This window comes from Polistes fuscatus, unplaced genomic scaffold (genome assembly GCF_010416935.1).
Source record: "Polistes fuscatus isolate 324 unplaced genomic scaffold, CU_Pfus_HIC Scaffold12, whole genome shotgun sequence".
Classification (NCBI taxonomy): Eukaryota; Metazoa; Arthropoda; class Insecta; order Hymenoptera; family Vespidae; genus Polistes; species Polistes fuscatus.
In genome coordinates, this window is record NW_025113020.1 from 5,540,570 (window position 1) to 5,563,829 (window position 23,260).

A 23,260-nucleotide genomic window follows, 5' to 3' on the forward strand; every position below is an offset into this window, starting at 1 on the left:
GAAGTGATGACAATGCTATGGTATTATACTTGATTGATTTAAAGCTCTATCGACGATAACTGTATCATTGAAACATGAGATACTTGGTATTATACCAATTGGTATATGAAAGTATTGAGACGATACCATAACGTTTTAACGTGATATACAATAGTATACTCGATATTGCATTTATCTATTTTAGATTGGGGAGATACCGATGTTATTATTAGTTTTATTGTTTTATTCGTATTATTATAGAGAGCTCTAAAAAAAAATCCGAAAATTGAGACAAAAAGTAAAATTTAGAGAGAGAGAGAGAGAGAGTCAGTCTTTCACCACAATTACTCTGCTCTACTATTTCCGCCTCTGGTTAGCTAGTTCGTTTAGCACGCGTCGCAAACCATTTCAAATAAATAACTAACGTTTGGTATTACGTCTCAATTTCGTTTATTTTTGAAAGCTTCACGAATGAGAAGTGGAAGTAGGCGAGCGGTGAACTGGGATACGATGTATTGGATGATGTAAAATAAAAAGAAGGGAAGTAGTAGACGAAGGATCCGACAGTGTTATCGATGTGAGATATAACAGAAATTTGTCGGACACTTGTATTATATCGTGCCAAAGATCATCAACCTCTTTTGTTTTTCGAATGTTTTCCGTGGGTGTCATTTTCATAGAAGATTTTGATTATTTCCCAAACTCTTTTTGTTCATCGAATTGCACGTTGCGATTCGGAAGTGGACATACGTTTGAACGTCGATTAAAAATTTATTAAAAATCGACAGAAAAGTTTATCTTTCTTTAGAGAACTCGTGAAAGAAGAATGTGTCTCTCACGGCCGAGTTAATCATGGGCTGGAGAGGAATAAAAAAAGATTCCTCGGACTTCTTCCGACTCATTTGACTCATCAACCGACTCGACGCGTTGGCGTTTACCATGATACCAAAGTATGCCATCAAAAGGATTTACAATCCTAGCCTTGCTAAATTTAAACGTCCGAGAGTCTCCTCGAGTGCTGATAAATTTCGAAGCGTAGATTAGTTTGGACGCTGTTAGAATATAAGTTGATACGCGTATAACTGATTTTTATATCGGTACATATGTCCACTTTTCTACCCCATAAAACAATAAGCGTATAAAGTTTCTAAGTTCATTTAACATTGATTTCATTTATTTGAAGCCTGTAACAGCGATGTCAATGTAAAACATCGATAAGTCGTAGACGCTGCTTAATTATTCGTTAAATATCAAGTATCGTATAGATAGTAGCGCAAAATCAGTGTTGTCGACACCACTGAACGTGCGGTATCAATATTCCAACGGTGACTTTCCTTCGATTAAATCTAGATCAAGCAAAGGATTACGCGGTATACGTGGTGAGTGCAACGTTTGAATCATATTACATGCTATTGAAGGGATAAAGAACAGGTATAATACTTTCTTTTGCGTTTCGCTTAAGCGATCATAGACAGTGATACCAATGGATAATCCTGGTTCAACGATCGAATTCATGACTGAGATTTAAACCCTTTTACTTTTTCTCGTCTAACTATAGAACCGATAGAATGAATTCTTTGCTTGGATGCGTTCCGCAACTGTGTACTGTCTACGCGCGTGTGAGTACGTGGTACAAAAATAAGCAGAGACGGAAAAGTATCGGTTTATTGTGCGTCTTTTTAGAGATCTTATGGATCTATGCCAACGAGAAAGCATTTCTTCTGCGAGTATTCCAGCAGTCTGGTGCTCGACTACTCCCCGCCAAACGGTAACAAATTTGACCGATATCACCTACTTTCTCGGTATATCATTGTATATGAGAAAAAGATAGACAAAATATTCACCTAAACGCAATGTTTCTTATAATTCATTAAATTGAAAAATGATTTTCTAAATTACTTTGTATAACGTCGAGTTTAACGAGTGGTCTATCGAGTGGTTAGGGTTAAAGGAAAATATACCAAATCCGGAAGAAGACGGGAATAAAGTTTAGCGACTAATAATAATTAGGCCACATCTCTCGAATTAGAATACCGCTTCCGCTAACGACCGAGAAAGAAAAAGAAGGAAAAGAAGAAGAAGAGAAGAAGAAGAGAAGGCAGACGTGGAACAGAAGACAAAAATAGAAATGTTCAGTGAATTCGTTCTACTCGGTGTAGTTTGCGTTCTTCGGTAAAACTAATGTAAGTCAATTATCGTCTTGTGTCATCTACTTTATAATTTACCATGAACGAGTCTCGGTCGATTTAAAACGCGAACATTACTCTAAACCACTAATATACGCGTATACATTTGTAGATGTGCGTGCACGCGTGCGTAAAAGTACGCGAGACAACGACTTGTTTTTGGTCTCAGTAGAAACGCGTTTATGCGATTTTCTGCTTCTCGCTGAAGAGTTGGAAAAAGATGGTTTAACGTGTTACCAATGAGATAAAGAGAGAAAGAATGAGTCAAATGGGGATCAAATTTACGAGTAACGCTTTTCAATGTCAAGAGTAAGAATTTCTTTCTCGTTCTCTTTCTATCTTTTAAATGTCTCATTTCTAATCACATTGGTTTAACTAGATTCCATGCATCGATACTTTAATAATTATTTATACGTACATACAAACATAATTGAAATAAAATAATAATTGAAATGAAGAGAGAGAGAGAGTGAGAAAATGAAATAGGATGAATATCTGAAATGATTTTTCTTATAATTCTCCTCCGTATTCGAATTTATCATAAATGTCATTTTTATATATTAATATGAAAACTAAATTGAATTCTATTCCTTCTAAATTCTATTAAAATCTATTTAAAAAATGAGCCGCGACGAAGCGAAGAAAAAATAATGCTCGTATATAAAATATTAATCTATCTATTCACATCCTTTTCCCATTCCCAGATACTTCGTGAAGATAAAGATAAGTGATGGGAGCTAATGCTCCCATACTCGTACACTCGGATATCTAGCAAGTGCCGACCTTCTGACTTTCCCTATCATTAATAAAGATTCAATTTAAAGTGACGAATGCCGTCGAGATTACAAAATCGATTAGGATGATCGCTTTCTAAAAGAATTGAGAACCACTTATCGATCTTTGGCAATGATCTTCGCGACTTCTCGAATTACGATTAAACACTTCCGCGTTCCGAAAAACCTTTCGAAGGAAAAACTTGAAGCTTGGTGGTCGGTGTCTCGTTTTTACTTTAATTTCCATTATTTGTTGATCCTTTTTCTCGATTTATATCGGTAATTTTATCGAAAAAAGAAACGTTGATGTTCGAATGAAACAGTTGGAGAAAGAGAGAAAGAGAGGGAGAGAGTTTGTGGTTTTTTCCGGTATAACGACATCATTTCGTTCAGCTTGGTTGAGAACTGGTGTCATTGGACTGTGTCCGAAGAGTTTGTCTTACTCGTATCGTAAAAAATGTTTACTTTTCATAACGCCAAGTGTAAAACATGCATTTACATATTTATATCGAATATAATGTATTCCAACGTGTTCCAAAATAATCAAAACCTAATCTATATCACCCGTCGTTAATGAGATACTTATTAACAATATAATTTATATTATATATAATTTATGTAAATTATAATTGTTGAAAAATATCGAATTCTACTAAAGACTATAAAATATTAAATATAATTAACGCGTAAAATAAATATTTTGTATGTAATATATACGTATGCGCACACCTAAGTTATATATAAAACGTTAGAGGATAGAAGAGTAAGGAAAAGATGGCGAGAAAAGATAAGAGTAGTGTAACGTGATTTACAAAGTTATCGGTACGATCTCTTTCTTTCTTTCTTTCTCACAACAAACTCTCTTTACACCAGCAATTCTTGGCACCCACGCAAACGGTAACAGCTATGTATGCTGACCGACCGATTACGTTGATGGTGCTTTTAATTGAAATATCCCGGACGTGGGTTATGCAAATCAGATTACTGTCCAAAAGGTGATCCATTATTAATGGATTAATATATGCAAAAATTGTAATATACATATCGTAGCGTTAGAATTTTTCTAAAAGTCATCGCGCACATATGCTCGTTAATTTAATTTTTATTCTAATTTAGATTTATGATATTTATCTGTTCCTTTTGTTTATCCTTCTTTCCTCCCTTCTTTTCTTTTTCTCGTTCTGTAATCGGAGAGTAAATAAAAACGTTTAAAAGGAACGAGTGTCGGGTTTGTAAAGTTCCCTTACCCGTCGCGGGCAAATTCCTTCGGGAGAGATAAAATCTTTCTTGATTCTTGTAAATTAGTATTAATTACCTTGCAACCCTTTCATTAAACATCGTAAATATTACTTTCAATTACGCGTTTAATTACTCAGTTAACTGCGATATTGTCGTTTCTTTTCTTTTTATATTTTTACAAGAGGTATATTTATTGGTATATAATAACCAATGATTGCCATACGAAAGATATAACATTTACTTCCCTATATGAAGCATATCGTAATAACTAAAAGTAGATTCCGCTAATAATATTAGATTATTATATACACTAATACATATACATGGTAGTGGTGTGTAGTGGTATCAATCTATTCAAATAATCCTATTAAATATCTAGTATATATAATAAATAATATTACGAATACTATTAATACGTCTACTGATTTGACAAATGGGAATAAAAAATAAGTAGGACTATAATCTTTCAAAAGTACTTAGCGTTTGTAATAATATATGTCTAATAGTTGAACACTGACATAGAAATATGTATATGCATAACTCGTAGAACGATCTCGATTCATACTATTCGAAATGGACCATCCGCAAAGATGATAAATGAAGCGATGCCGCCTCGTATGCCGCCTCGTAGTAGAAAAGCCGGTAGCTTGCTTTTACACCTTTATCGTTATGAAAAGAGTTTAAACTGTCGGCACCGGTGTGTCTATACGGAAAGCTTTACGAATCGCAACTATGCGTTTATCTATACATATATTTTATATGTGAAAACTAGCTTTCGAGATTAAAGATGATCGAGCTTAGATAGATCTCCAAGAATAAATGCGACGAGTTTTCTTACGTATCCTTATTAACGGACAAAGATCTTATACACGTATGATGTATTAAAGAGTTACGATCAAACTTGAAGACAAATGAAAATTATTTCATTCGATTAATGATTCTAAATTTATGAAAAATATATCTACGCTTCCCAAAAGAAATGTGTAGAAATTGAATAGGCAATTTGAAATGCGTAAATTCCAAATTACAAAGTGGATTGTTATAGTTAATTAAACAAGTTGGAGCATATAATCAACGAGAACATAAATCATTCTACTTTTCATTTCTTTCTTTTGAATTGAACAAAATTGTCGTTTCGTACAAAGCAAGTCATCGACGTATATATATTTTGGCATGTATATTACCGTGAGTTGCCAAATGCAATCACAGAGAGAGAGAGAGAGTGAGATAGAGTATCTACAAATACAACAGTGATATCTAAAGAGGCGTTGAAATATTTCTTACATTCTTTCATAGCTTATATTAGTACTCTATTTCAGTTTCTAATTTTGTTCTAATCACAATTTGCAGTTTGAAACATTATTTTGGAAATAAAGAATATTCGTAGGTATCACCCATATCATATAAAATCGTATTTTCATTTCCTCGTAGAATAAATAATCCTCCCTTCCTTACCACCGGTTACCCCGATAGCATAATTATTAAGATTTATGACATAATCGTGCTTAATTGATCAGAAGCACGACGACCTGATTCTATCCCCGATGCTTTCAACGAGACCAGACAACGCACACGTTCATACATACGCGTATATATAAGCATGGATACGTGTATCGTACGTACTTTCTCAATCTTTCCCTATCTTTCTTCTTCATTACAGTTGAAAGCTTCGGCAGCGTATAAATACCAATAGTAAAGATGAATAATAGCCGAAAAAGTTAACTTTGATTGATTATCCAAGAGGAATACCTACAACCATCGTGCTCTAAGAATTTTTATAATAATCGATCGATACGACCTTTCTTTCTATTTCTGTTTTTCCTCTCGACAGTCTTTACGTCTAAATCACGTACATTCCGAGTAGCGAATGAGAGGCAAGTCTTGTTTTATCGAGTCCAATATTACGACCTTTACAGTATTTGATTTATGAGCTAGGTTCAACTAAAAGAAACATTCTGCCTGCTAACTCTCGTATACGTTGTTTTTTTTTCAGTCATCCTATAAGTAAAACAGAGACAGAGATATAACGAAAGAGAAAGAAAAAGAGAGAAATGAGAAGAATATGGAATAAAGACATTTATAACGGCAATTAGTCAACCCAATCAGATTTCACAATTATAAGGAGACGACAATTGACCTCGTTGTATCCCCCATTTCATTCCGCGCTCTGATTTCAAACTAAAATTCATCTTGACTTTTTTCCCTTCCGTACTCGAAGTCACCCCCTGAAGCATAGTTCTACAAACCCACTCGAGTTTGCCGTTTAAGATTTAGGACCCGTCCTGCCGACATTTAAGTGGCCTTTCTTCTTTTTTTTCTTTTTTCTTTAAGTTAAAAGTACCAGTGGAATACCCAATAGCAAGCTGTGTTGCATTGCACCCTACAGTCTCCAAGGATTCATCATCGATGCTTTTGTGCCGGATCCTTATTAGTAATTTTTTGTTGCTTTTTCCTTTGAGTATACGCCTACGTTTGGTTTTGATCCTTTTTTTCTTTTTTTTCTTTTTTTTTTTGTTAATGCGTCTTGTCCGTGTCTCAAAGTTTTGACCACCCGCGTTATACGAGTTTCTAGTCTCTCGCGTGGGGATAAAACAAACGACTATGGTCCTACTTCGTTATAGTCTTCATCCTTCCACTTAATTATACCATCTTCGATTCCTTTGTAATTAGCTTGTAATTTTTGACGGCGTCGATTGAAAATTACTCGAAAGCATAGGTTAGGTGAATTATGAAGGTAAGTTTTGAAAAGTACAAAATCTCCTAATGGAATCGAATCGAAGATCGATAAAACTATCGATAATGAAGCAAGAGAGCATTAAATTATCAATTCTATACGCGTCCTTCTTAAACTCGTTACGAAATGCGATATTCAGATACTCTCAACGGGGAGGCGCGCAACATGCTTCGTTATGTGAGAGCTAAGTTGTTCCTGCATAAAAAAGAACACTGAAAAAAACTAAAAAACCAGGTAAAAAAGAATAAAAAAATAAAATAAAGCCTAGAAGTAAGTTAGTCACCAGTTCTTCTCGTCCTTGTCGTCCTCCTCGCCATCGTCATAGTCGTATTTATTAATTTTATGAGATTTTATGGGGAAGGTGGAGCAAGAGTCGATGTCGCTTCTGCCTATTCATCATCGGCCATATCCGAGGAGTATTCCGGTAATAATTCAGAATTTCATGGGGTATGTTGCAAGAAAGAGAAGGAAGAGAGAGAGAGAGAAAGAGGTAGAAATTCTTTAGCATAAGACGAAAGGAAACAGCTGTCGTCGAAGGGCACGAGCGATTTTCTTGCTTCGTCTTTTATATCGCGGGATAAAAGACGTGGGATCGTTTCTAAGTTAACGAGTATCCAATTAACAACATTATCTCTTCTACCCTTTTACCCCCCTCCCATAATCCCTCCAACGAACCTTTTTGTTTCCCCGGCTTTCAGCTAGACGCTACGAGTGAAAATGATTGAAATTGTTACGTTCTAGATAAGAATAATAAGATGCTCTTATTATTATTATTATTATTATTATTATTATGAATATTATCTATGAATATAATGAATAAAAATCAAGCACCCTAAGGAACTTTGTTTTCCCAACATCATTTTAAAATCACGATCCAAAAAATACGATTCTGCTACAATCTTCTTATTTCTTTCCTCATTTAATAATAATTATAGATGAAATATTAAATATTTGGGCCATCCTTAATGTTCGTGTCTTCGAAGAAATTCCTGGAAGGAAAGTCGCGTTCCTCAAAGATTTAGTACACATATTCGCGTAGAATGAAAGAAAAGAGAAGGAGAAGGAGAAAGAGAAAGAGAATGATAATGCTAATTCGGCCATTTCACGAGTTTATCTTCATGCAATCATGTTCGTTTTCTTTCTTGGAATAGCTATTAAGATAAAAGCCATCTAATAAAATCTGTTCAAACCCTGTTTGTAATAGGAAAGAAGAAGAAAGTTGTCCGATAAGATCTCAGATCCAACCACGTATTTAATGTTAATTATATAAGCCTGATTAAATTGTTCTTAAATAATAACGATAATTTACATTATTTACATCTTCCTTAGTTTAACATCATTCATATTATAAATCTATCGTTAAATTGAGATTTTATTCATTAATAATTTAGAATACAAATTGTTGTTTGGTATTTTCCCCCTGGTCATCGGTAACCTCCATGACAATTAACGCATCAAGTTTTTTAATAGAACATTTAAAAGGAAGATCGAGAAATGTTAAGAATATAAGAGAAAAAGATGAGTTTAAATTTAGGTATATTTTGGTACTTTTCCTGCTATTGCTCTCCCGTTTCTATTTGTTTCCACTCTTCTTCTTCTTCTTCTTCTTCTTTTTTCGATTCTCTTTAACTTCATCTTCAAATACCAACTAAATAATATTCCAATAATTTCGATCCAAATGTCGGAAATATAAGAGAACGGAATTGACCATATTTCTAAACAATCATAAAACATGTATGAAGTGAAAAGAAGAAAAGGAGTCTAAATTTAAGTGCAATTTTGTACACGAGCACGAATGAGAAACGATAAAATTTGACTGCTTTTAAACACCCATAAAAAATCAATGAAAAATAATAATAATACCAGCGTAAACGTAGATGCAATTTTTTGACGAATGCATATGCGTGTGCCTGTTTGGGTGAATTTTTAAATAAAAAAAAAAAAAAATAAAAATTAAGGGAATCCAAATTTAGATGCAATTTTTCCGAATGCATATGTGTACATGCGCGTATGTATAAAGATGTGATTTTTTTGCTTGTAAATGTTTCGATTATTATCTTTCCGGACAATTTCTTCCCTTTCGATTCTATTCTCGTGGGTGTGTACTTTATTTAACGGAACTTTCGGTGAGTAAAAAAGAAAAAAGTAAAGAGAAAAAACAAGCGCCGGCGCATGCCTCTGAGGAATATTTTTCTTTTTTATGGGAAGGCCAGGGACCTAACGGCGAACTTGAATAAATAAATACTCGTAATAGAAAGAAGAAGAAGGAGAAGAAGAAGTTGAAGAAGATGGAGAAAAAGGTAGTCATATCTATTTTTTACGCGATTGTTTCCTTAAAGAAGAACCTAGAAATACTTCAGCCACAATCTTTTAATCCCTGTTGCCCTTCTACCACCGATCCAACTGCCATCATTTCGTTCCATTACTCGGAACTTTCGAGTATTCTAGACTCATATACATATCGATCATTTAAATTTACAATTGAAGTTACAGAAAGAAGAAGCTAACGATCCGGATACAGAAAAAGAAAGAAAGAGAGAAAATAAAAAAGGTAACAGGCGTAAATTTAAATCGCACGATGCCTCGAAACTCGATGAAAAGTTTCAAAGGTCTCCGTAGACTAGTTTAAGAGGTCGATTGTATTCTTGGAACATAGCACATACACCCACACAGAGAAACGCTTTCTAGATCCTGGTCGAGCTTCCCAATCGGCGTTCTGACGTTAAATTGGCCGATTCGAATTTCAAACGATGGCTTAGGAGTTCTCCGAGGGAAATCGTCTTCGTTATTCGAATCCTGAACATTTCGATAGCGCATCGAGGTCACCAAACCCCCTATCGAATCCTCCGATCTAATTTTCGATTCTAATTCTATCCAATATACGACTCATCGATGAATGTTTCCTGATCAATTTATAAATACAAATAAAGATAAAAAAAGAAATCAATTTCATACATCGGACAGTGGACTTCTTGGGTAATATTATCATTAATTACAGTCAACTTTTCTAATCACGATCTCCGTTTGCTAGAGGACTTTCATCCTTATCTTAAACGATAATTTTAGTTTTCCACGAGCGATAGATTAACACTCTGGTTAATTACGATAAATAGATATTTGTAAGTATACACGTACGTGTATCTGTCTTTATATTTATGTATGAGTGTATAAGCGTAGACTTGTTGGATGTAAACGATAATAATATACGATCTTATTTAAGAAATTTATGATCTCGATTATCGAGAAACTCCAATTTTTCTTTGACACTTTAACGCGCGCGCGCACACAGACGGAAGGTTCTCATGTGTTGTAGAAAACACATTAAAAGAAACTTGATATGTCCATTAATACTCTATCACATCGTTTCTCTAACTATAATACATTTATCACTAATAGTATATTAGATTATTTTTGGTGGTACAATTTTGACGCTAAATATTCGAATCGATCTTCAGAAAAAATGTATTTTTTAATATTCTAACGAATTTTTTTGACGGAGATATCATTAAATAATATTAATTAGAAATGTTTTATTCGTCGATTATAAATATTTCATTTATGGATTCATTGATTTCAATTGGGAAAATACTTTTATGGTGGTACGTATTATATTTACGCGATAGAAAATTGAAAATCTTTGAGAACCTCTGCTTTATCATATTGGGAAATAAAAGAGAGAGAGAGAGATATGACATAAAAATGTTTAATTACATTTAAATGTGTCATCGTTGAAACGGTAGATTTTATCGTTTTTAGTACAACGCAAAGAAAACAAGGAGAAAAAGAAACGGGGAGAGAAAAATGCGTGCAATTAAAAGGTACGAGCTTTAAATAGGAACAAACAAAAATATTATATTAATAATATAATGCATGATTGCACTTTGAAACCTGTCATCGTGTTAAACTCGAAACGGTATAATCGGGTGTTTTAGTAAATTCTAACTGTAAAACAGAAAAAGAAAGGAAATATTAACGAAATTAGTCGAACGAAGAAGACAAAATGTAGAAATAAATAATAATAAATAATATAATGGGATGTGACTTACTGTAGTCGGAAGTGTCGTCGTTGGATCCGTTAACCGTGCCATCGGGCAAGATCTGTAGATGTCGATTCTTGATGTACATCTGAATTTTCCTGGAGGCACCGGTAATGTGGGAGAGATTGGCCGATCTCTCAGCTCTGACACCGGCGTCAGTGATCAAGTCGATCGGTGCGGCACTTACTACAACACTACCGACGATGCTACCGGTTGCAACTAAAGCAGCGAACTTTCCGGGATTGATCCCGCAGAATGACGATGACAAAGACGACGATCTCGCACTAAACTTAGGCACACTCGATTTTAATAGTCCACTATGGCCAAACGCAAAGAGGAATAAAAGGAAGGCTAGCTGAAAGTAGAAAGGACACTTTTGTTTCAATGCGTATTTGGTATCGGCGAAAAATCTCGAGAATCGGGAGGAGGATGAAGAAGAAGAAGAAAACGAAGAAGAGGAAGGCGATGGCGACGGTGGTGGCGGTGGCGATGGTGGTGGTGCTGCTGCTGCTAGCGGTGGCGACGATGAACATGACGATTCTGAGGATTTTGTAAACCAGTTTAAAGGAAATTTATGGGATACTTTATAATCAATGACACTCCCCGTAGAAGATGCATAAGAATAGGAAGAAGAGTTATTGGACGATGAACTCGATCGATCGGCAACCCGTTTAAGAGCTTCCTTCTCGCGATGAGAAATAGATCGCGAGCGATGACTAGAAAATAATAGCGTATTTTTTTGAATAACGCGACTCCTCGAGTTAACGGACGAACAGGAGGACGACGAGGATGATAAGGATATAGATGACGATAACGAGAATGTCCGATCATTGTTAGAAAAGTTTTTGCACGAGTAAAGTTTGCGATCTTCCTTAGCGAAGGAAGACGAATAATTCGTACGTTGGTAGCTCCGATCGCGGAATTTCCTCGGTAAGGAAACAGTCCTGGACCGTAAGCGTCGATGAATAATAGTCTCTAGGGAACAAGACAAGGTTCTTCTGTTGGAAAATCTTTTGCTCGTCGTCTTGGTCGTCGTGGTAGCGGTGTTCCACCAAGTATTGGTATTAACGGCATTAGTGGAAGTAGAAATAGTAGTAGTAGTAGTAGTAGTAGTAGTAGTCGTAATACTCGTGCATGGTCCGGAGATATGAGTAACGACATTCTCATTGGTTAATATAGATTCAGCGTCCTTGGGAAGATCAACGTTGGATCTATGCCGTCGATGATGATGATGATGATGATGATGATGATGATGATGGTGATGACGACGACGACAACAACAATTTCGTTGAAAGCGATCATCGTATCGATTCGGACGGCGAACACAACCACGACGATTATTGACTTCACCGATGACTCGAGCTTCCCGATGATGCCTTTCGTGAGACCTTTCGTGCGACCTTTCGTGAGAACTCTCGATGATAGGATTCGAGAGCCTTAGAAGTAGCTCGTCTTTCTTAGTAGATGTTGATAAGAGGATTGGTAGAGGGCAGTCGGCACGGTAATCACAGTGCAGCACCCTTCGCCCGCCCGTGTCGATCTCAGTGGGCATGACGTTCTCATCTACTCTCTTTGCTCTTGCTCTTTCTCTCTTCCTCTCCCTCTCTCTCTCTCCCTCTACTTTGTATTTTATTTTCAAGCGATTGTTAATAAGTACGCTCGATTTAATTGGATATTATTTATCTACCACCTGCTAAAACATCTTTTTTCACATTCGAATATATTTCTCTCTCTCTCTCTCTCTCTCCCTATCTCTCGATCGGTCTTACTCTCGATTCCCCTCTCTTTAGGGCCCCATCACTTCCGCCTTGAAAAGCCGATTCTCGACGAGAACGGAGGATGCTGCACCCGGTCCACTGGCCGCGTACTACATCTTCGATACTCTCGCATCATTAACAGTCTTCTTTTTCTTCTTCTTCCTCCACTTCGTCCTTCTCCTCCTCTTCTTCGTTTTGTTCGTCCGTCGAATATACGTGTTTTGTAGAAACGACTTGCCAACACTCTAGGCGCCGGTCAATCCTCTTACTCTCCCGCACGTCAGAACGGTTTGTTCGCGAATATCGGGAACCAAGGGATCGGTTTACGAGGTGGCATCTGATCCCTCGACTCTTTTCTCTTATTTCTTTCTTTCTTTCTTTCTTTCTTTCTTTCTCTCTTTCTATATACTCGGCGCGTTCGATCTGCCGCCGGAGGCCGACGTAAGTCCCTCTTTAAACGGTTTTCTCGATGAGTTACCTCGGCTACCGGTCGTTAACGCCGCCTTCTTCTTATTCTTACCTGTATAACCTCGCTCTCTGACAAGTTACTTTTTTCTTCGAACCTTTTTAATCAAGACACCACCGATTACAACCGATATTATATATTTATATGTGTCTATCCGCCTTTAACTTCACTTTATGTAACGGTTTTTGCACCGCTTTGCCCTTTTTTCCCCTTTTTATTCTTCTTCCTTTTCCAAATTATTTCGGATCGAAATCTCCTCTCAATTTTTTATTCCCAAATTAGGATCGGTCACTTTTAAATATTGCAATATTTTGATTTTTTGCGTCCTTTGAATTTTTATTTTCCAAGATGTTACTTGGCGTATTAAAGTTATTCTACGATTATCTCGTTGATTTCCTTTTTCAATTATTCGGATTACGATTAATCGCTGTGTAGATTATACGATTGAAAGATTGTACGCACTTGATCGTTGCGGGCGATTGGATGTTTTTATTAACGTGCAACTATGAAAAAGGGCCACGATCATCACCCCACCGTGAACAACACCATCACATTACATTGATCGATAAGCACTTAGAAGAAAGCTTTTGACACTATCACCTAATACCACCACTCGAGCTTGTTATCAACACTGTGCTACTTCACCACTCGTGCCACCGATTTCGTCTAACTTTTATTTCTCTTTCTCTCAGCGATTTCCGTCGCGGGAAGTCGCGAAGAAGTCTGACACCTGCACAAGCTCTCTTTTACTTCGCGATGAATGAAAGTATTATGAAAGATAGTGTACGTTTTGTGTGTGTGCGAGAGAGAGAGAGAGGGAGAGGGAGAGAGAGATAAAGAGAGAGAGAGAGAGAGGGGGGAAGATAGAACAAGTCCAGGAGTGACAAAGTTCATTAATTAACAAATAAAAAAAACAACGATCGATCGATGAATAGAGAAAGAAAGGACACTTTCGGAAGAAGAAGAGGAAGAGGATATAATTTAATCTTCTATCTATCTCTCTCTCTCTCTCTCTCTCACTCTCTTTCACTCGTTCGTATTTCCTTGTTCCGCTTCCGGGTGTTCTCCGCAAGGGGTTGATGATAATGATGATAATCAATGCCTCGTTAAAACGTTTGTACAAAACTGATATAGCACAGTTAATTATTATGCGAATTAACTAATACTCGTGTGTTATTTTGATCCGAATAATATCTCCTCGTGGTAGTTGAAATAATATACTCTACTGAAAGTAACACGCGACTCGTGTGCCCGGTATTTAGTTGAAACCGGTAAACAAAAAATAGAATAAAAATAAAGAAAAGACGCGTCGGAATAGGAATAAGAATAAGAATAAGATTCGAGAAGAAGTACAATAATTATGGTAGGGTATATGAGAGAGGGTTTGTGCGCGTGTGTGTGTGTGTGTGTGGGTTATCTCTGGTCGAGGTCGGATGATGCCGGTGCGGCGTCCGAGAAACTACTGAACGAGTCCCGTGGTTCTGTTCTCTGGCAGAGCGGCGGCTCGGCCACACGTTGCTGGTGCTGGTGCTGGTGCTGCTGGTGTTGCTGCTGCTTGTGCTGCTGCTGGTGGTGTTGTTGCTGCTGCTTCTCCTCGTCAATTCGTTCTCGTAGTAGAGAAACGGAACGGCGGTGGTGGCGGCAGCAGCAGCGGCGACGGCGGCACGAACACCACCACCGATACAACTTTTCTTGTATTAACTTCTCTGTCGTTGAGAGCAAAACCAATACCAACGCGAGCTTCGGAATCGACGAGTTACTCGCACCATCCATCCCGTCCCGTCCGTTAATGACGAACTTGCGTTCCTCTCTATACCTCTCTTCGTCTCTATTCTATTATTCTCCGCTGGTCTACCTACTCTTTATAGTAGCTTACTACTATTGCCTTCGTGGTCCTGTTACTGCCTATTACCATTACTACTATCCTAACTTCCAGGGAGAAACACGCGCACTTTCTTTAATCTAACACGGCACGGTATCACTGCTACCCCGATATCCAACGATATACTATTCGATAGGAAACTACCCTTTTACACTTTTTCATTTATCCCTTTTAAATGTACACGCATACCAGTCTAAAAGTGTATTAGTTTATCCATGTACCGTCCATACGAGTATTACAGTAGTAGTTCTAGTGGTAATCTTGCGTTGTCTCGTTTCGCCCGGTTCCGTCCTCCCATCCCAGAGACGACGCAGCACGCGACAGATCTGGATCCTCCTTTCCCCGCTTCTCTCTCACGCTCTCTCTTTCTTTTTCTCTTTTCTTTCCCTCTCTTTTTCAATCCTCCTTCTTCTTCCTCTGTTTCTCTCGCCCCTATCGCGACTCCACCACACGCGCCTCTCTCTGCTCTTTTCTCTTTTTTATTCTCTTTTCTTATTCTCAGACCACGTATCTCTCAATTCAATCCACCACAATTTCCCCACTCTACTTTTTTAATCTTCGATCTCTTTTCTCCCTAGTTTTTATCAAATGAGAAGTATCGACAATTTTAACCTTTTTTTTCGATTCTTCCTCTTTCTCGGATTCCAATAATATCACCCCAAAGATTCAAAGAAACCGTCAGCAATTTTTCTATCGGTCTATCTCTTTCTCTTTCCTTTGCTACGAACAAAGAAGCGAACTAGAGGCACCTGTAGGAACACTAATCGTTGGAATCAGAAATCTTCGAATAATCCAAATAGTTTCATTCGTTTGGATTGATCCTTTTTCAACCTCGTGTTCTAAGCTCTTTGTTTCTATTCTTTTTCCCAACCTCTTTCACGATTATTATTTGCTTTTTAATTCCATTTTCCAGTTCTCGTTAATAGTTTGAACGCAATCGCTGTCTCTTCGTCTTCTTCGTTTCTCTTTCTTAGAAATCAAAGATGATAACGATGAAGATGATGACGATGATGATCGTCAAATGCTTTTCGGTTCTTCCTTAATTCATTCGTTTACGAACGAACTTGGTCTTCTCTGCATATTCCTAGAATTTCAATACAAATTCTATGGTTACTATAAATGGTTTTCCCCTTATTTTTCTTTTTTTTTTTTTAAGTAATGTTTCAATTTTAATATTACAGTTATTTCTAAAAAATATTATTAGCTTGCTCGGAAAATAATGTAGAGCTTAAAATTCACATTGAAATTCTACGATTATTCTATTCATTTTCGTTTCGACAATCATCGATTAAACATGTTTTTATATGAACAAATATTACGAATACGATTAATAATCCTAACGCTATTTTAATTTCAATATTCACAATTAAAAAATAATATATATTTATATGCAAATGAACGAATGACTTAGAAATTTCCATTTTTTATTTTCATAAAATAAAGAAATAACATTGCTATTATTCCTATGGATTATCTACATCCGATTATCTAATTCTAAGAACGAAAACCATTTCAAAATGTTATTTGGAATTGAGAATAAGATTAGAAATCGTGTCTGAGGTCTTTACCGATCGTCATGATGATAATGTAATCCTTGATACTTGCTCTAAGAGATTATTATTATTTCTCTATCTCTTTCATACTCTTTCGCGTATAGCATCCTTTAAGAAAGCTTTTATCGGAAAAGAAGAAAGTTATGAGAGTGCATATAAGACGGACACCAGACGCAAAATTCTTAAATGAAAGTTTCTTGCTCTTTATATTATATGTACATTCGAAAGTAATCCATCAAAATGCATCTCGATCAAACGTAAACTCACTTTCAACGGTATCTAATCAATTACAATGAACAATTTTATTATTGCATTACGTAAAAAGAAATATTACATTTTTGTAGACAATTTGGATACGCGATCTTGCAAGGAAAAGAAAGAGAAATAAAATTAGAATACAAAAAAAAAGATATAAAAAAATGTTAGTCCTTTTGATGGAGGAGACGATAGTAAATTTTCCTTTAATCCAGTAGCAAAAGAGGAACAACCTTCGTATTTACGAGAGGGAACACACGTAAAACGATTCTCGAGTCAGCTTAAACATGACGCGTCACTCAAATGCAACGTAAGAGGAGAAACGGCAAAAAGTTAACGAAGCGTGAGTAAGTCGAGAAACGATTCCAATGGATGGATGAGAATGGGGGATGAAGGGGGATGAAGAGGAGGAGCAGAGAATAAACTTGCGTTTCCTACATGCTATATTCTTTTCCGCTCGAAGAAATAGACGTTTAAGAAGCGATCTTATCGGGGAAACGTCGTCTTTGGTGTCAACGAGTCCTAAGATGTTTCAACGTGCTGCATAGAAAACTCATGGCGTCTTCTTTTCTTCCTCTCGTTAAATCTTTGGCCTTCGACTTGAAATAGGTATTAAAAGTAAAATGGTAAGAGATTTGGTTATATGATTTGTCCAAAAGAATATTGCCTAGAATGCAGTACTACTCATATCTCTAAAATTACAAAATATTCAAATAAATGAGACGATAAAAGGACGTGAAGAAAAAAAATGAAAAAAAAATAGCGCCCAACGTGGGGCTCGAACCCACGACCCTGAGATTAAGAGTCTCATGCTCTACCGACTGAGCTAGCCGGGCTGTTGACGTCGAATACTAATTTGTCAAACACACGCACACGCGCGCGCGCGTAATCTATTGTTAAAATTCTATTAAAAAATACTAAACGTGAAGAAAAAATGACAAGATTTTACCATTACTTTGATGTTTCCTAATCTATGACCATGCATTAGAATTTATAATCAGAAATAGTATAGGTGCAGTAATAAAAATAGTTTTCAAATGTAGATACTTATTTTGATTTACGAGATATTTGCATGACTAACGCAATGCTCATGAAAATCAAACGCAATGCTAAAGAAAAAAAAAAGAAAAGAAAAAAATTCTCCTTGGCATTTACGAGTATTCGTCGCTAATGTAAAAATCCTCGAAGAATTTCGAAAGTAAAAATAAAGATTTGAAAATGTAAATACAGTTGCTACTACTTTGAGAACTTTATCTTTTTAAGATTTGCTTATCTTTCTTGTCATGAGCTTGTCATGAGCTCATATTTAGCATAACTTTGGACTTAGTCTATCATCTTATCGCTGAAAGAACTTTAAATTCTAATGCGACAGTCAGTCTAAAGATTAAGTTTTGTTCGAAAATTTGGTCAGATCATCGTATTATTTGTTTGATCGTTGATTATTTGTTTCATAAATATATGCTTTCATAAAATAATAATTAATTTTTAAAATCAGCTAAGTAATTTTGACCCATCTAAAAAGTTCTGGCCCCCTGTTACTGCGAAAACCCTCAATATTATCGAATCTAAATATTTCAAAGGGATATAATAAAAATAATGCCCACATTATTACTACGATAATATGATAATAAAGTAATTATTTAAATGTACGAAAAAGGAAAAACTCCGCAAAATATCTGAATCTAAAACTAAGATAAATGTAAATTTGTATATACTTAGATGATTTTTATTTTTTATGGGGGAGTCCTGTTTAGACAAGTACGACACTATTATAGATCAATCTTTCCTCATATGCGTATATGCGTGTGCGCGTGTTTTGACTATAGTTAAGCTATTTGTGTGGCTATTTAATTGGCGGGGGCGCCATTGCTCTATACATTATAATATAATAACGAGCCTTTGGGATTTTCAGGAAGGATGATGTTATAATCATCGTTTGGGCAGCGGCGCTTGAATAAGGGCGTGACCAGGATATGTATGCTAGTATCGACAAAAAAAAACAAGGAAAAAGAAAAAAAGACCGAACTTATGAAAGGGAAAGATAAGCCAATGGCGTAAAAGACCACCGTGAAATATTTTACATTTATTATAGTCAAATTCTAAGACCATAAATCGATATAACTGTTACCAAAATTTATTATTACGTAAATATGAAATAAATAACAAATGTTTTCTTAATCTGATGACAAAAACAATCACTTAATCTGCTGATAAAAACAATCACTTAATCTGATGAAAAAAATAATCACGTAAATTGTTGATCGGACAAATAAAATGAAAAAATCCTAGCATAAAATCCTACGCCAATGTGGACAGTTCTTATTAAAATGAAGATTGAATTTGTTTGAAAAAATGTTTAAATATACAGTAATCTAAACGAACATATTTATAAATAAAAAATATTAAAAAGAAAAGAAAAAAAGGTCTACATAGAAAAGCTACGCCAATGGGGGATGGATATTCGAGTTTTATAGTTTAATAATAGAGCGGCGTTGTAAGAGTGTTTGCTTATCGCATCCCTGATTTCCGAAGACGAAGACACGGTAGAAATCGAGCTGCTTGCGAAGAAGAAAAGAACAAGAATAAGAAAAGCAAGAGCAACAAAACGAAGAAGAAAAACAAGAGGATAAAATAAAAGGTCAAAAGCAAAGAAATCTTGGTGAAGAAAATAAGAAAAGGGCAGAAAGAAAAAAAAGAGTGGAATGGACGTAAAACAAAAAGTAAAGAACACCAAAAAAATAACGAAATAGGAGATAAGGAGGGGGTGGGGGCATGTCCTTAAAACCTTTCTTGGCATCCATCCTTCGGCATACCTCCCACCTGCGTCCCATACTCCTCGTTCGATAATCCACCCCCCTGCCTGCCTCCTTCCTGCCTCCTCCCTGCCCCCAGTCCCCTCAATCCTTGCCACCCCATATCATCGAAAGACGAATAATCGGAGCATAATTTCGGGCCTTTAAGGCATCCCGCGTATTTCGGACGTTCGATCTAATATGTCGAGACTAAATCGTGTTTGGTATGCGGTGTATAAACTTCCCCTCCCATTCCTCCCTCTTTCCATCCAACTAGTAACTACTACAGGTACATATATGTAGCATGAAAACGAGTTAACATAATTTAATGTGGCTTCAGGCGCGATTTTTATTTCTATTCTCGAGTAATAAACGATTATCGTAATAACAGTGATTACAGGGGAGGAGGTGACGAGGGGTAGGATGGAATTGGCGACGGGGTAGGGTGGAATTGGCGACGGGTCGTGGTATGTGTTAAATTCACATTTGTTGACGTTTCACTGCACGTTGCGTTCGTATTTGTTGTATAGATTCAAGTGTGGAATATTATTGACTAGTCCGATTAATTCGTGTAGACATTTAAACAAATTATTGGGAGCAATAATTTTGTTTTTTTTTTACACTTTTTTCTGAAATGTCTGTTCAAATGAATAATAAAGTATTTCGCATTCTACGTTGCGTAATTTTTCTATTTACTAGTTTCCTCATCGCGTTAAGCACCGATGACTTCTTAAACTACTTTATTTTCGAATCATTTTTTCTCATATATATCATAGAAACAAGCGATATAAAATTACAAAAAAGTCGTAGATTCATTAAGTTCCTAGACCTGAAACAGATATATTCATCGATTAAGCATTTTCTTGCAAACATATTCTAAATCTTTGGTACATCTCCACAAATATTTGTAGTTTTATTTACTATAGAATTTTAAATAATTATATTTCATATTTAGTGTTTATAAGTGTGCCTTCAGAAATGCATTGAAACATATATTTTAAAAGACAACCATTCAAGGTGCTCAAATAAAAGAAAATCAAAAAGGTTTGATGTTGAATCCAAAGATGATCACCTGTAACAAAAAGAAAACTATATTAATCATACAATCAAGTGATACAATAGCCTGACATATAAATCGTCCAATTCGGAGATGCACTTTTCAATTTAATTATCTATTTATTTTTATCAAATCTTTATTTACCGTTGCAATAAAATAGAATTTAAACGCGTGATTTTACATTTACATAAAATATATATATATAAAAAAAGGAAAAATAAAAATATTAGATTACCAAAAAAAATAATATCTAATAATTACTATGAAATATTTATAGAAAAGGAAAATTGCAAATTTAATAAAATACGATCTCAGTCAAAAATCTTAAAGACGAAACAAGAAAAGAGAAATTACTGTAATATTTACCGAACGTTATTAAAGCTTTAAAATTTAATAATACAAAAATTTGAATATTTCTGACTCTAACTAAACACATATGCATCTTTTAGACGATAGAGACACAAATTTGGTGTCCCAAGGAGATGGAATGGTCCATCATCTCCAATTACAACTACAAATTAATGACGAGCAAAAATGTAATATAATAAAATATAAAATATGACTAGAAAGCTATTCTCGAAAAGTTCTAACTTGCTGTTGAACCTTTGAAAATAACTCAATAGTCTATGTAGTTGCCCTCTTCAGCCACAATTAAGTGGGGGCCTCTTCGGCATTAGCCTCTTCTTTCTTCATCCCTGAAAACTGCATTGGACATTTTCAACGTGCAAGAAAGATAAGATATCTCATATCTTTTTTTGCAAATTAATTTTTATTTCTTTATGATTAATTAATTTATATTTAATGCTCAAGCAATTTAATATTCAAGCTCGTATAACCATGGATGAACTTAGAGTTCATTGCATAATATTATACGAGCACAATTAATCAAACGTCCAAGCAGATAATTTCCCTCGATGACCTAATAACACGTCGCACTTTTCATGTCAAGCAATAAAATGAAATTGAAATAAATAATGCAATAAATGTAAGGCATTTTCTTGCAATATTTTCATTTCATTCATTCCTTACATTGAATTATATATCAAATATTTCTAATTATAAGAGAAAATCGCGATTGTGCGAAGTGTTAGTTACTTAATACTTAAAACTAAGTATCAAATTCATCAAAGTATTTGCGAATTTGTTCGAGTCTATCTCGAACGAGATAGAATCGAAATAGAAATGAATCTTTCAAATTGTTGCAAATCCCTTTGAATCATGATACATAATGAAAATTACAGAAGAGTCACAAAATAAATTTACAAAGCAAGCATATTAGAATAAATAAAAGAAAACATTTTTGTAACAGTTCTGTATAAACCAGGCGGCGAAATTTCCACTCCGGAGTGAAAGTAAGCCTAATGCCTTTCCTGGGTCCTACCTACTTAAAATTAAAGTTTTCACATTCATTCAAAGAAGTATGCTACCTGTCTGCCAATTACCCGTATTTAAAAAGAGCAAATACACATACGTACCCACCCACCCACTCCACGATTCTCTCACATACCACCAGGGTGCAAAAGCCTAAACTAGAGAGCATGCCCCGGGGCACCTCCGACACCCTAGTTCAAACGCGTGTTTTCTAAACTTATGGGAGTACGTACCAATGCTGTAATCGACTGCCAAGGCTAATGATTATTGCAATAATGACTAAAGCAAAAATACTGGTACATACTAGTATATATCAGCATACTAATATAATACAAGTATTAATAAATTTCCACAAACAAATGTGGGAACTCTACTATTCAAAACGATTCGGAAAAAAAATGAGAAAAATTTAATATAAATAGAAAAATACAACCATGTGTATTTTTCATATTGCACCTAACTCTAGGTGTGCTATACTAAGTATTACTTTAAATATTAAATAATTTATTAATTAAAAACTATCACGAAACGATGTACAGTACACTACCTAATACGCACATACAGGTGTAAAGTACATCGTGCAATCACTAGCACAATGACAGCCGCCAATAGGGGAAAAACTTAAAACTAAACCTATACCAACTGTTTCTCACCCATACGAGTAGCACCTGGGCACACGTATAGATGAGAACGCAGAAAGTATAGGGGGGAGAAACGGGAGATTAGTACATTAGAAGCTGAAAATCCTGATCTAAAAAATATGATTAAAAACACATATATACATAACATATAAATATACATTTTTATAAAAATTCATCTAAGCGACTAAGGACTCTACAATTTTTTTAATAAATAATGACTTTGAAAATATCTTTTAATATATTTTAATATATTTAAAAACCTCGGACGACTCCTTTCATTAAGTTGGCTGTTCTAATAAAAGAACTGGGCTTTAAGCCACCACTTAACTGCTAGAATCTATCCGTCGCGAATGAGTTTGTTTTCTTGCTCATTTATTTGTAATATCGAAGTATCGATATATCAAAATTAATCGCGATTAGATAAACTATGTACGAAGCAATGCATGTAAGACATATATTACATGCTTTTCTGGACGAAAACGAGTAAATTAATGCTCGGTTTCACCACTACTAACCATGAACAAAACACGTAATTAAA

At 35.4% G+C, this 23,260-nt stretch overlaps 2 protein-coding genes and 1 non-coding gene across 3 annotated transcripts in view; all 3 read right to left on the bottom strand.

Annotated features, from left to right (window-relative positions):
- Nucleotides 1-11,246, bottom strand: part of LOC122513214 (DNA ligase 1) — a gene marked incomplete at its 5' end in the record, with an annotated part of 45,761 nt that extends 34,515 nt beyond the window's left edge. The window contains one exon of the mRNA XM_043629477.1: nucleotides 10,958-11,246. Coding sequence (XP_043485412.1) covers nucleotides 10,958-11,246 — 289 coding nt within the window. The remainder of the gene's footprint in view (nucleotides 1-10,957) is intronic.
- On the bottom strand, nucleotides 11,223-14,124 carry LOC122513388 (lateral signaling target protein 2 homolog). Its single transcript, XM_043629715.1, has 2 exons — nucleotides 11,849-14,124; nucleotides 11,223-11,303 (listed from the first exon to the last, which is right to left on the bottom strand). Exons 1-2 carry the CDS (start codon nucleotides 12,498-12,500, stop codon nucleotides 11,266-11,268), a joined length of 690 nt encoding a protein of 229 aa, XP_043485650.1. The 5' UTR covers nucleotides 12,501-14,124; the 3' UTR covers nucleotides 11,223-11,265.
- Nucleotides 14,125-17,624: 3,500 nt separating this feature from the next.
- On the bottom strand, nucleotides 17,625-17,697 carry Trnak-cuu. The gene has a single exon. It is a non-coding gene; the product is annotated as a tRNA-Lys (tRNA).
- Nucleotides 17,698-23,260: the final 5,563 nt, after the last annotated feature.

Excerpts from the sequence above, each read along its gene's own strand:
- LOC122513388 (XM_043629715.1), bottom strand. The coding sequence starts at position 12,500 with ATGCCCACTGAGATCGACACGGGCGGGCGAAGGGTGCTGCACTGTGAT. Across the intron at positions 11,304-11,848 it reads CCGCGATCGGAGCTACCAAC|CTAGCCTTCCTTTTATTCCT; the intron begins GTACGAATTATT and ends TTCTACTTTCAG.